At 42.7% G+C, this 13,736-nt stretch overlaps 1 protein-coding gene across 1 annotated transcript in view; it reads right to left on the reverse strand.

The window, feature by feature from the left end:
- The window catches only part of PDE1C (phosphodiesterase 1C), a 281,179-nt gene that overhangs the window by 237,849 nt on the left and 29,594 nt on the right, over positions 1-13,736 (reverse strand). Inside the window, exon 2 of the mRNA XM_042817161.1 lies at positions 3,235-3,285. Within this exon, the coding sequence (XP_042673095.1) occupies positions 3,235-3,285 (51 nt within the window). The remainder of the gene's footprint in view (positions 1-3,234; positions 3,286-13,736) is intronic.

Raw genomic sequence — 13,736 nt, forward strand, 5'->3', positions numbered from 1 at the left:
GTTTTTCTTTTTTTAAATAATGTTTTTTAATCATATTTGATGTATTTGTACTTACAGAGAACATGCAGAATTAGGACATGTGGTCAACCTGATTGCAGAAATACTTAAATCAAGTGTTCATGGTCACTGATCTCCAAAGGCACAGCTTCTAAAGGACTGCAAGTATCTCTGTTCTTCCAAAGGAGGCTTTGTCAAAAATGTTTAGATTACCTGCATCAAAATGCCCTAAGTTGCTGTTTGTGCAGTTGGATTCATGCAGTTCACAGAAATCAAATATGGCAGTTAGGGTTTACCTACTACAAAATGTGTGACTGAAAAACCACTTATCCAGCACTCATCCTGTGGTCTAGCATCCTGGACATAAGATATTCGCTTTTAACTGGTATAGGATAAGGAGAATTTGACAGGGCACCAGAATCACCATCTGAGATTCTGAATTTTAGTACTACTGGAGGCGTCACTTCTAGAGGTAAGAAATGCAAACAGGAGCTGATAGGAAGTTGTATTTCCCAATTCAGTGTCCTTCAGCAGCCTGCATTTTAAACCACAGTCTTCTATTACAACTCAGCATTTGGAAGTGTCTAGCTTAAAGAGAAAGTGTTCCCAGACTTCCAAGAGTCTGCCTTGGCCAAGATGATTGCCATTCATACAATCAGTGGGTAGAGACAGTGGATGGGTTGAGAAGACAACCTTTACACTGCTGCTCACAATACAGCATTTTGTCACTGGAATCAAAACTGCTCTGTTTAATGTAAGTGTTCAAATTACTGATATCTAAATGAAATGCTTGATTTCTAGGTCAAGCACTGAAGTCTTGTAGTTAAACTATAAATTGGTGGTTGTAGGCTTTTTTGTTTTGCTTTCTGCAGAACGGGAGGAGTATCTGTTCAGAGGTATAGGTGGTAAATAAGTGAAAACTAATGGCAATCAGCACAATTTTAAAGAAAGGAAGTACAGGAGAACACTTGCATGTGTTGTACAGAGAGGCTGTGAAGTTTCTGCATGTTCAAAATTCAACTGAGAAAATGCTGGGCAAGTGACTCTAACTGACCTTGAGTAGGATTTTGGACTAAGCAATCTCAAGAGGTCCAGTACAATGACTCTAGAGTCACAGTGCCTTTTCCTAGCTTTGTAGGACTGCTGTGGTGTGCTGCATTTGATGAGAACAGCCACCACCTGAAGGAAGATAAGCAATTGCTGTTATAGCCTGATAAATAGCAATAGAAGTCGTTGAGAAGGACTACAGCTATTAAATAAGGTGACAGCAGCAATGAGAAGATACTACAGCAGTATGTCTTCAAGACTGTGAGAAGGCTGTGAGCTCTCCTGAAAATACTTCCCTTATCAGCTGCAGTTGTGGATTTTCAGTGGAGGAATATTTAACTGGATAAGGAGCAGGTGAGCTTGCTGGTTACTAAAATACAGCCAATAAATTGAGGACAGTTAGTGGATAGAGTTTCCCAGAAAAACTGTGGATGCCCCATCCCTGGAGGTGTTCAAGGCCATGCTGGATGGGGCCCTGGGCAGTCTGATCTCATGGGTGGCAACCTGCCCATTGCAGGAGGGGTGGATCTCAATGATCTTCTAGGTTTCTTTCAACCTGAGCCACTCTGTGATTCTATGATGATTCTTTCATAAGCTAGTTGGATTCTCAGCCTGACTCCAAAATCACTAAATTGAAATCCTAACAGTGAAAGTCTGCTTTGCACTTTGAATGATTCTCCTCCTTCCCTACACTGTTGTTGTGGTTTTTTTTTTAATGTACATGTTCCCCCCTGCACTTCATTTTCAACACTCCGAGCACCTTGTGGCCTTGATCTCACCTCCTCCCTTAATCCCATGCAGCACTACGTTGTAAAACAAGGCCTTACAATGGAGGTGTCTCTATTTTCATTCACCTGGCAGCATCCACTAGTCAGTTCTCTTCCATGTAATGCAAGTTAGCCCTACCTCCACAAATAAATCCTGGCAGCCTTCTGGAGAGCCAAGATTAGAGCAGTAACAGAACTTGTTTGCTCCTGGGCCTCAGACTTAAACTCTACAGACAAACACCAAAAAACAATAATCTTACGAGCAGCCAATCCAAACTAAAATGCCAGTGCAGTTTACAATGACGTGACATTACAGTTGATGTACTAGGCGGGCGATATTCAGCATCTAGTCCTCATAACCTGAACACCTTGGAACAAATGGTACTTGGGTTGAATCTCCCAACCTTATAGCTAGAATTCAGGAACCATAACAGACAAAAGCAAAGCGATAAAGAACTCAAAACATCCGCATTTCCATTTACATTGCTATCCTTTGTGAATTCCTTCATCACAAGCATTTTCAGCATTCAAGCAGCTGAATAACAGAGCCCTCTTTTAACCTTCATGGCCTGAAGCATGAAGGAAAATAAACCCTAAATCAGGTATACGGAATGCGAGTACAATTTTCTTAGTCCTGCTCAATCTGTTCCATCACGTCATAACTCACTACATGTGACAGATTTACAGCCACAGTCATTTCGTCCTTGCCCTCCACGCTAATGCTTGTGTGAGGTACGGTATGTCCTGAGCGCCATCCTGTGCCGATGGGAAATACTGCACCGGACGTCAATCCCAAGGGCAAGTGCCCTCTTTTAATGATGAGAATGAGATCTTCTCGGCTAAGTGATCACTAAGCATCATGAAATTTCATGCATTATAAAGAGGATTTCCTATCTTCCTTCTCTTTCCTGTATATTTCATCATATTTTTAATTATCCATATGGTCAAATTCATGTTCAGTTGGTGCTACAGTAGCAGATGCATCCTTTTGTTCAAACCTGGAGCACTTATTTCAAAACCCAAGTCATATATTTAGTTCCCAACCCTGCCACGTGACGTAAATGGTGATGAACTATCAGTATGACTCGAATACACTTTGCACTGAATATAGTATGGAATTTCTAAGGCTTAACAAAAATCTCTGTAGCCTCTGCTGTCAACTTCAGCTGCCCTTCTGACACAGACTTACAACCTTTTATGCTTGGAATGACTGTATAGCCACAAAGCCTCCCATTCTTTTAAATTCACATCAATGCTGTTTAGTAAGGCTGGATTTCCGTAAAACGCATTTCCTGCTAAGTACTGTCGTGCTTCAGTTCAGTACTGTAAATGAACTGTAATGATAGGGTTGCTATGAGATTAAAAGACATATTGAATGTGTAAACAGACAAATCATCTAGCTAAAATGAAAAAGTCTACTTACGGGCAAATCGTGAAAGTGGCCGTGCATTTTTGTCACCCGTCTCATTTGCAACTGGAAGGAGAAAAGACAGAGAAACAAAAAGCATTAAATTTAAGTCTTTTGCACTACCTGAAATTACTAATATTACTGAGTTTCCTGCATATAAATGAGAGACAGCTATTCACAGCATCTGCAGTTGGGTATACACACAAAGGTATAACACAGATGGTTTTTTTGTGTGTGTCTGTTGTTGTTATTGTTGTGTTTGTTTTTTTGCCATCAAATGCATGGTTGTCAGTTCGTCTGGTTTGGTTCTCCCTTCAGAGTCAGCATGCCATTCTATAGGCATCTCTGAACTTGCCCTGTCCCACATAATAGCTGAATCATAATTAAGAACTAGCCATTAGTAGTATGTAGCAATATATGATTAAAGTCATCCTTGCAAATTCTATTTTATATCATAGATATATCATGAAATATATTTATTATATATCATTCATACGGATGTTGTATCAAAGCATCATTTTTGCCCTCTACATAAAAAAAAAGTAAGATTTTTCTGCCCATAGAAGAAAATTTATTAGTCCAGAGGAATATTTAGTAGCAAAATTAAATGAAATGTAAGGATCTAAATACAGGAATCCTGGGACATTTGGAACTGCAAATAAATTATTATCTAGGATAAGAGCAACACCATACAAATCCTGCTTTTTTCTGCCTTAGATTCATATTGCTACAGCTCTCAATGTTTGTATGACCCAGATAACACACAGCTAGCCAAAAGCATAAATGACTCTTTAGGATTCTCGAAGTATTGAACCATAGAACAAAAATGAGTTATCAAGAAGATAAATTACCACCCATGACTAATTTAATGTAGCTAGAGTAATCATGAGGAACAGCACTTATGGGCAAACTGAGAGGGCAACATATTACGAGTGAGCACATTAAATCTTGAAAATTCTTTGTTCTCTTTAAAAATGCTACTTTCCAGAGATGAGACCCATCAAGCTAAGAAATCCTATAAAGGGTTGCAAAACATGACTAGAACACAAATTCATAGGTGCCTAGCACTGTAATGGTGTCAGCAAAACAGGGATGTACTCTTTTAGGCCAGAAAAGACTTGAAGCAACTCTGTGAGGAGGTGCAGCCGCCATGAGGCCTCCCCTCAGCAATTCTGCTCTGGGCTGGACAAACCCAGAGACTTCAGCCACTCCTCATACATCTTGCTCTCTACACCCTTCACCATCTTCGTAGTGCTCCTCTGGATGCTCTCTAATGGTTTTTACAGAACCAGGCAGGGTTGCTACCCACTAGGATCAGGCTGCCCAGTATCCCATCCAGCCTGGCCTTGAATGCCTCAAGGGATGGGGCATCCACAACCTCTCTGGGCAGCCTGTGTCACTGCCTCACCACCTTCTGAGAAAAACTTTCTTCCTAACATCTAAGCTAAATCTCCCCTGCCTCAGTTTAAAACCATTCCCCCTTGTCCAATCACTATCAGAACACGTAAAAAGTCAGTCTACCTCCTGCTTATAAGCTCCCTTCAAGTAATGGAAGATTGCAATAGGTCTCCCAAGAGCCTTGTCTTCTCTAGACTGATTAATCCCAGCTCCTCCAGCCTTTCTTCACAGGAGGGGTGCTCCAGCCCTCTGATCATCTCTGTGGTCTTCCTCTGGACCCATTCCAATAACTGCACCCTCCCATACCAGGGGCCCTAGGCCTGGACTCAGTACTCCAGCTGGGGCTTTACAGGGGGCAGAGTAGAGAGGGACAATCACCTCCTTCTCCCTGCTGGCCACCTGTCTTCTGATGCAGCCCAGGATACCATCGGTCTTCTGTGCTGCAAAAGCACACACCTGGCTCACGTCCAGCTTTTCAACTACCAGGACCTCCAAGTCCTTCTCCACAGGGCTGTTTTTAATGAGTTCTTCCAATCTGTACTCGTATCTGGAATTCCCTCAACACAAATGCCCCTCACTGATAAACCTCATTAGATTCTCCTGCGTCCACTTCTCAAGCACTTCCAAGTCCCTCTGGACAGCATCCCTCCCTTCTGCTGCATCGACTGCACCACTCAGCTTGGTATCATCAGCAAATTTGCTGAGGGTACACTCAATCGTACTGTCTACATTATTGAAAAAGATGTTGAAGAGCACTGGTCCCAAGATGGACCCCTAGGGGACACCACTCGTGACTGACCTCTACCTGGAATAGAGCTGTCCACTACAACCCTCTGCCTACAGCCAACTAACCAATTCTTTGTCTACCAAATAGTCCAGGCTTCAAATCCATAACTTCTCCATTTAGAGATAAGGATGTGGTGCAGAACCATGTCAAAGACCTTGCACAAGTCCAGGCAGACAGCATCAGTTATTCTTCCTTTGTCTTCTGATGACGTGACTCCACCACAGAAGGCCACCGCATTGGCTAGGCACAATCTGACTTCGGTGAAGCTGTGCTGGCTCTCTTGAATCACCTCAACACCACACCTGCGTTTCAACATCTCTTCCACAAGGACCCACTCCACAATCTTCCCCAGCACAGTGAGGCTCACTGGCCTGTAGTTCACCAGGTCTTGTCTTCTCTTCTCCCTTTCTTGATATAGAAGTGATGTTTCTGACTTTCCAGTCATGCAAGACTTTGCCTGACAGCCACAACTTTTCAAATATGATGGAGAGTGGCTCGGCAACCACCTCAGCCAGTTCCTTCAGAACCTTGGTGTGCATGTCATCTGGTCCCATAGACTTGTACACACTCAGCCTCGCAAGGTGGTCTTGGACTTGCTTTGCTCTTAAACTAGGAGGGATTTTGCTCCCTCAAGCTCCACTTAGAAGTTCAGGGACACAAGAGGCCTGAGAAGCCTGACTGGCCATAGAGACCAAGGCAAATAACTCGTTAAGTACCCCAGCCTTTACTGAGCCTGAGGAGGCCAGATCTCCCTTTTTGTTTATCAGATGCACTCTCCTATGCCTGTCTATTCTGCTCACCTTATCTAAAGAATCCCTTCTTGTTTTTACCATTCCTTGCCAAGTTTAATTCCACCTCCAACTTGGCTTTCCTGACTCCATTCCTACACATCTGGACAGCATCTCTATATTTTTCCCAGACCACTCATGCCCTCTTTCCATTAATGTTTTATATCCTTCATATGCTGTGGTGCCCAAACCTGCACACAGTGCCCGAGATGAGGCTGCACAGCACAGTGCACGGTGAGACAACCCCCTCCCTCACCTGGCTGGCAGTTTGGGCCTGACGCACCATCCCCAGGTATGTTGGCCCTGTGGACTGCCAGGGCATTACACTGATCCTCAGATCTTTTTCCATGGGGCTGCTCTCCTCTCCAGTCTCTCATCCCCAGTCTGTGCATACATCCAGTTTGTTCCTCTCCAGGTGCAAAATGTAGCACTCTACCTTCTTAAACTTCAGGAAGCTGCTGGTTGCCCAGCCCTCTAATCTGTCTGTGTTTCCATGTCTCTGCAAGGCCTCTTCACCCTCGGAAGAGTCGGCTGCTGCTCCCAATCTTGTGCACAAACTTAGTATTCCTTCAAGTCTTCTATCCAAGTAACTTATGAAAATGTTAAAGAGAAACAGCCCCTAAAACAGATATCTGCAGAAATCTACTGGCCAGCCTGATGTAAATCCATTTACCGTAACATTTTGAGCACTACTCATCAGCCACTTGGTCATCAACTGTGTTAATGTACTTGTCTTTAGGCTGGACGTTTTGTTCTACAGGATACTGTGAGAAACAGTATTAAAAGCTTTTCTGAAAACCAGAAAGATCACATTTACTGCTTTTCCTTGGTTAATAAGGTGAGTAACTTTGTCATAAAAGGAGATCTGCTTCATTACGCAGAACTCGGTCCTTGTGAATTCATACTGCCTGTGACTAACGACTGCATTCTTTCATGTCTCTTTTCAATGACTTCCAGAATAATCTTCTCCAGAATCTTGCCAGCCTCCAAAGTGAAGTTCTTCATTAACAAGTCACAGCATCGTCTTGCTCCCATTAGCCAGTAGATGGTGCCCTTAAAACGTGCCAATTACTGAAGCTCAGAGCTGGAAGCACTGAGCAAGCAAAGGAAGCTTTTTTGTACCTCTCTGTGGATTAGTGTAAGGACTGCAAAAGCCCTCTTGCTGCAACCAGACAGATAGATTGGGAGACTTCAGCAGGCACTGTCACACAGACACTTTTCCAACAGGGACCTCAAATTTTTTAAAAGAAAATATTGGAAAAATTCAGAAAGTTTCTTACACTTGGTGTTTATTTCCTCTTGATCCATCCTCAAAAAATGATATTGGTGCTTCCTTATCATAGCCTGGGGAACTTACCTGGCAAGCAGAAGCAGGGACCCTGAGGTCTCCCAGGTCCCACAGGATCCCCTTCCTTGCCAAGCTCAAACCCCATCCAGATAAGCTCTCCCATACAAAGATACCAGAGTGACTGCACAGTTAGGCAAGTCCAGAGCACATTATTTCAGAGTCAGATCTGTTTTCAGTTGAGAAGACGGCATGCTGAAGGCGAGGCAGAAGCATGCTGCATCAAGGCCTGGAAGCCCAGCAAAGAAGGACACAGAGCTGTTGGAGCAGGTCCACAAAGATTATCAGAGGGCTGGAGCACCTCTCCTATGAAGACAGGCTGAGGAAGCTGGGCTTGATTTTTTAGCTAAGAGAAGGCTCCAGGGAGATCTCATTGTGGCCTTCCAGAACTTGAGGGAATCTTATGAACAGGAGATGACTTTTACTTGGTCTGGTAGTGATTAAACAAGGGGGAATGCTTTTAAATAAAAAATGGGAGATTTAGAGTAGATGTCAAAGAGAAATTGCTCTGTGGGAGGATGGTGAGGCACCGGTACAGGCTGTCCAGAGAAGCTGTGGATGCCCCATGGTCCATCCTTTGAGGCGTTCAAGGCCAGGCTGGATGGGGCCCTGAGCAGCCTGATCTAATGGGTGGCAGCCCTGCCTATTGCAGCAGGAGGTTGGAGCTAGATGAACTTTAAGATCTCTCCAACCCAAACTATTCTATGATCTTCCATGGTGAAAGAGCTGACCCAATACTAACTATGTCCATTTCTGAAAGGAGAAAACGTTCAGCTAACATTGCTATAGCTGATGTATAAATGACAAGCAGATAGGCTTTGTCTTCAACTCAGTGCTGCCAGCTTGCACTTGGGAGGCTGGACTGGTCCATTCTGTGGTCTTCAGCATCTCTCTGGATCACAGCACAGCCTAGGTAAAACCTGAATATGCATTAATATCCACACTGGGACAACAAGTGAATCTAATAAAACCTAAAGGCTAATTAACTGTACTTTTTCCCCCTTCCAAGTATTTTCCCTACTCAGGGAGTAGATGGCACTCCTGGGTCACTAGGGCTCCAGGTGTACACAAGGTCTCAGATGTTTGCCACCTGCCAACCGGATATTGCAGCAAGAGTTTCAAAGCACTCCACCCAACATCTGTGTTTGGGAAGGCCAACTCACATAGTCATGACATCCAACGGAACAGGTGGTGTTAATCCTCTCAAATATAAGCATTTTCCAGTTCCAGACCACATGCTTGTTTTTACTGCTTTCCAAACATCAGATTGTGTAATATGCAGAATAATGCCCTTCCATCTGGTGTACACTGATCCAGAGCAGCAAACTCCGGTAACACAAGCAAAGCAATAAGCAGGACAGAAAGCTGTGGATGTTGGTCGTGAACTACTGGCAAGATTTCTGGTGCAAGTGAGCTGATCGGTGCCTAGGAATGTTATGGGACCAATGAAGTGAAGTGCGTGCACAGGTAAGATCTCAGATGGGTTTAGCCCTGCAGTCAGAAAGGGAAGGCATCAGAGACTTCTGCATATATTTTGTGAGATGATGCATGATGTTTTCACTGTGGGACATAAGCATATGTATCCTAACATTGTCTTACGGGATCTTCTGAAGACATGAGCAACTAGCAGATCTGTACATGTGACACGCAGATGAGGAAATGCTTTTAATCCAGAAGGACAAAGATCTCCACTGTTTATTGACAGCAATAAGCTTTTGGGAGTAAGCAAGTATGAATTAATGAAACTGGAGCAAGCTGAGTCTCAGAGAGAGCAAGTCACAACCCCCACCAGGGACAATTTCTTGTATTCCCTCTATCGCGGTGGTGGATCTGCACTGCTGAAGGGCACAGCCTGGCTCCAGGCGCTCACAGGAATTTGAGAGCAGGTTTCAAGACTGCCAAAAAAGTGATTTTTTTTTTTAATTATTTTTTATTTGCAACTCTGTTTTCAGTCAAATACATTCCCTGCGAATTTTCACACGGAATGCACAGAGCTGCAATTGGACAGTGAACTAAAAAGTCTGATCGTGTCTCTCTATCACACCTTAACAAGCCCTCTCTGACCAGAGAGGGTCGCAGTCACACCTTATTCACAGCACTGCTGTTTGGAAGTATGTACACCTGTGTTCAAGGATGAAGCATGGGAAGAGTAACATTTCATCAAAAACCTCTGATGAACACCCTGAGAGCTCACTGAGAACAGCAGCCACTGCCATCAAACCAGGGTGAGGCAGTTTCACAAACATAAGATCAAATGTCCCATCAGTTTTGTGGTTTTGGTGCTCCCTTTTTTTAATTAGAAATATTAAAGATAAAAATAAGTTTTACTACCTATACGCATTAACTATATTATATATTTTATGACAGCTCTGAAAGTAACGCCTCCTATTTTATTATGTTGACCCACAACATCACAGGCAGATGTTGGCGGTATGGCAGTAGAAGCTGAACTTTCCCACCAATATTCCACTACATTTTGTTGCTGTGTGACAAATGGCAGCAAAGGGGCAGTCTGACAAAATGGTCTGACATGGAAGTGTGTCTCTGCAGTAATGGTGTGTCACTGAATTCCTCCACGCAGAAAAAATGGCACCCGCTGGCATTCATCCACACTTACTGAACATTTATGGAGACCAAACAGTGGATGTGAGGCAGTGTGGTTGCTTGTCCAAGCAGACAACAAAGTACCAGGCCTAGCCAAATTTCTTCCATTTCAAATGTATTATTTCATAATATGCCAGCCTGAAAATCTCAAGAACATCTCCTTATTATAAAAGTATCTCCTTAGGTACGATCACTTCTTTGATTAACATGGACCATTCATGTGAGTTCACCATACACAAACTCAGAGTCCTGGGCAGTCTTCATTTTATAACGTTTGACTGTTAAACTACCTTCCCTACAGCTTGCCACCCTTTTCTGCAGCAGGTATCAATTCCACCAATACACCCCCTCAGTCAATTTAGCTTTCAAGGATCCTTTGTCAAATTTCTAGTACAATGCAAAGAAAAACATACCACTTCGTAGTATTGACTCATCAAGACTGACAGACAACAGCATATCATCCATTTCTTGCAGATGCAGAGAGTAGTAAGAAAGTCAGCTATTTCCTACCCATAAAAAAGCACACTTTCAACTCGGGAGAATAAAAAACAGCTCTGCTGTTGCTGAGAGAGTAGTTTGATTTTTTTTTTTTTTTTACAGACAAATCAAAGCCTCTCCCATCACCTCTGGGAAGTCCAGGAGTTTTTGCTCTCAAAGACTTTAATGTGGTTACATGTCTCAAACTTATAAAGCTCTGTCTTAAAATAGCTTGTTTTGTGCATCTCATAAGACTCTGCCAGAAACTGCTGGCAGTGTGGGTTATGACCTACCATTTAATTTCCAGCATAAACTTACTCACAGTCAATTTACATCAATTTCTTCTAGCACCAGCAATCTGTTTAAGCTGAAGTATTTCTTCTTTCTGGAGCTTAATGAAAGCAATGAAAGCCCAAATTACCCCTTTTCATCATCACTTTGTGGACTAAATACATCATCGCCTTCCAGTCCTGTCTTCTTAACAGAATGGATATCTTCACATCTCCTCTCCATCTTTATCGAACCTCTTCAGAGTCGATTCAGTTTCTTACAGGGCTCTTGAATGTCTGTGTACATCACCTTATCCTTGTCTGGCCACACGTTAGTTGGGCCGTAACGCCCCCCTCATTGAAATAAGACTCTCAGATCATAGTAGAAGTTCTTAAGTCCTCATCGGCATAAACTTCCACTCTGTACTACTAAATCCTACCCCTTGCTTTTTGCCCAATCGATCATCTGAATTGCACTGTTAGATATTCATATCTAACAGTCATTCTATTCATATCTCTGTACTAGCAATGCTTTGTGTCACCAGCAGCAATTATCAGCACTTTCCCTCTTTCTGTCACAGTCATTAACAAAAATTTTAAACGTGAGCAATCCCACACAGAGATCAGAAGCACAATAACCCCAAAGGAAGCATTTTCTGGTGGCATTCTTACTCATTTAGAATCTAAGGTTTCTCATGTATTAAAAAAAAAAAAAAAAAAAAAAAAGTATCTTCCTGAGACTTTGAATCACTATAGTAAGATCAGAAAAGACACCAACCTGCTCATAATGGGACATTTTGTTGCTGGATAGAAAATTGACCCCTCTGGAGTTAGTCACCCAAAGAGCTTTCAGCATAATACTGTCAAATCCAACTACCAAACAGAAAAAGACACTAACTTAATATGACTTGAATTGGTTGTGATGCAAGTGTCAACAGTACAGGCAGTATAAACATGGACTGCTAAACACAAAGTCAACAAGAAGTTGACATGAAACATACAGCATCCTTTTGCTAATCAGAAACATTGGATGGCTTCACCGTCTCTCCAAACTTAAGATTCTAATTACTATGGTTCAAGTACACAGATAGCAAAGGCACAACCTAAGACTACTCTAAATAAGAGAGATGCTTCCAAATACTTCTGGAAGGCAGGAAACTGCTATCTTTACTGGTAAGTAAGAATCAAGAGGCATACTCTAGCCAGTATTTCCCAAAATAACTTCCAATGGATTTTTGTTGCTGCTGTTTGCCTGGCAACTGCACTGTGCACCAAACATTGTCATCCTTCATTAACTGGAAGAGGAACACCATACTTTGCTGATGATTCATTCTCCTTATGAAAGGATCTTATACTGTAGATTTTTGTATTTGTGACGGGAAAGCGACTTCTGGAGTGGGAGGCACTTTGTTCACTCAGGTAATGGAAGACAGTTGCTGCCTTTCTCTGAAAGGACTCTCATCCAGGCACATATTTCAGGGCTGCATCTTATTGACAGCCACACAAATGTTTTCAAGAAGTGCGAGGTGAATACAGGGGAGTAATAATAGAGAGACAGGTGCAAAACATCTGTGTGAAAATAAGCAGAAATGATCAATACTCTGAGCATCAGCTAAATCTCATTTAGAGGCACAGATGCAAACACTGAACTTGCAAAGCATGACCCTACTAGCACCCAAAGAGTCCAGCACTGATGCTGGACTCTGGAGGTTAGGGAAAATATGACCAGCAGCTGGCTAGACCAAACCAACCTTCCACACACGTTAGACATATTGCAAACATCAAAAATGAGCAGTGGTCCCACACAATCTATTCCAGTATTAATCTGTATTCTGTATGTTGAGCATCCCCCAGTTCCCCAGGTTCACAGAACAAACTGATCTGCTCATGTAAGCACCAGGCTGCTCTCATTTCCAAACTCTGCCACGTCAGTCTTCAGAGTACAAGAACAGCCCCTGTGCCCCTCAGATACACAGGTAACCACAAGCCTCTGGCACACCCAGCCACCAGCAGCACGGGATGGACCCATAAATGCTTGGTAAGAGCTTGAAAATGGCTACTAGAGAAGCTGTGAGTCAGGAGATGATGGAATAGGTTTAAAAAAATATTATATAACATACAGAATACACATATATACACATATACATACATATATGTATAAATGAAATGTATAAATAAAATTCCTCACTGCTACAAGGTGATGAAGCTCCTTTAACTTCTGGCTTCCAGAGTAGGGCCTTTCTTTTTTCTGGAAGCATACAAGCTGATTTCTCCATTTAGACTGTTGTAGCAAATCCACTCACATCCTTCTCCTAAGGGTAACTGTACTTCCGGAAGGCTTGGTCTACATCATGTATTTCTGTGCAGTGAATTTAAGACAGGTGAATGGAAATGTTAAGCTGTGGGATTTTTGGAAGATGATTCTACCCATGCAACTTCTCACTTCCATCAGAAAATACATCACACAAGCAATACCATAGCAAATGGCATCCAGCAGGCACAGGAAAGGTGGCATCTGATGTGGTAGCCACGCTCCCCATGTAAAAAGGCCCAGTCACATTTCTACATAGCTGAGGTGCCACTCTCCACAACTAGAAATAAAGATGCAACACAAATACCAGGTGTTACTATTATTCTCTAAACTATTCCCAGTAATTTGCTGACATAGGATAACCAGACAGCTCAGTCTTACTAGAGCAGACTGGAATACAGAAAAAAATCCAAATGAAAAACCTGCAGAATCTTCTCATTTCAGTACTTTCTTTGAAGCCTCTGTTTTCTTTCCACTCTGGAACAAAACTCTGGCAAAGGCACATGCTTTAGGTCTGGCCCAGTTGAGCAGCTCTTAC

The sequence above is a fragment of the Centrocercus urophasianus genome, unplaced genomic scaffold (genome assembly GCF_019232065.1).
Source record: "Centrocercus urophasianus isolate 14NV4802_14NV808 unplaced genomic scaffold, USGS_Curo_1.0 seq_16, whole genome shotgun sequence".
NCBI classification, from domain to species: Eukaryota; Metazoa; Chordata; class Aves; order Galliformes; family Phasianidae; genus Centrocercus; species Centrocercus urophasianus.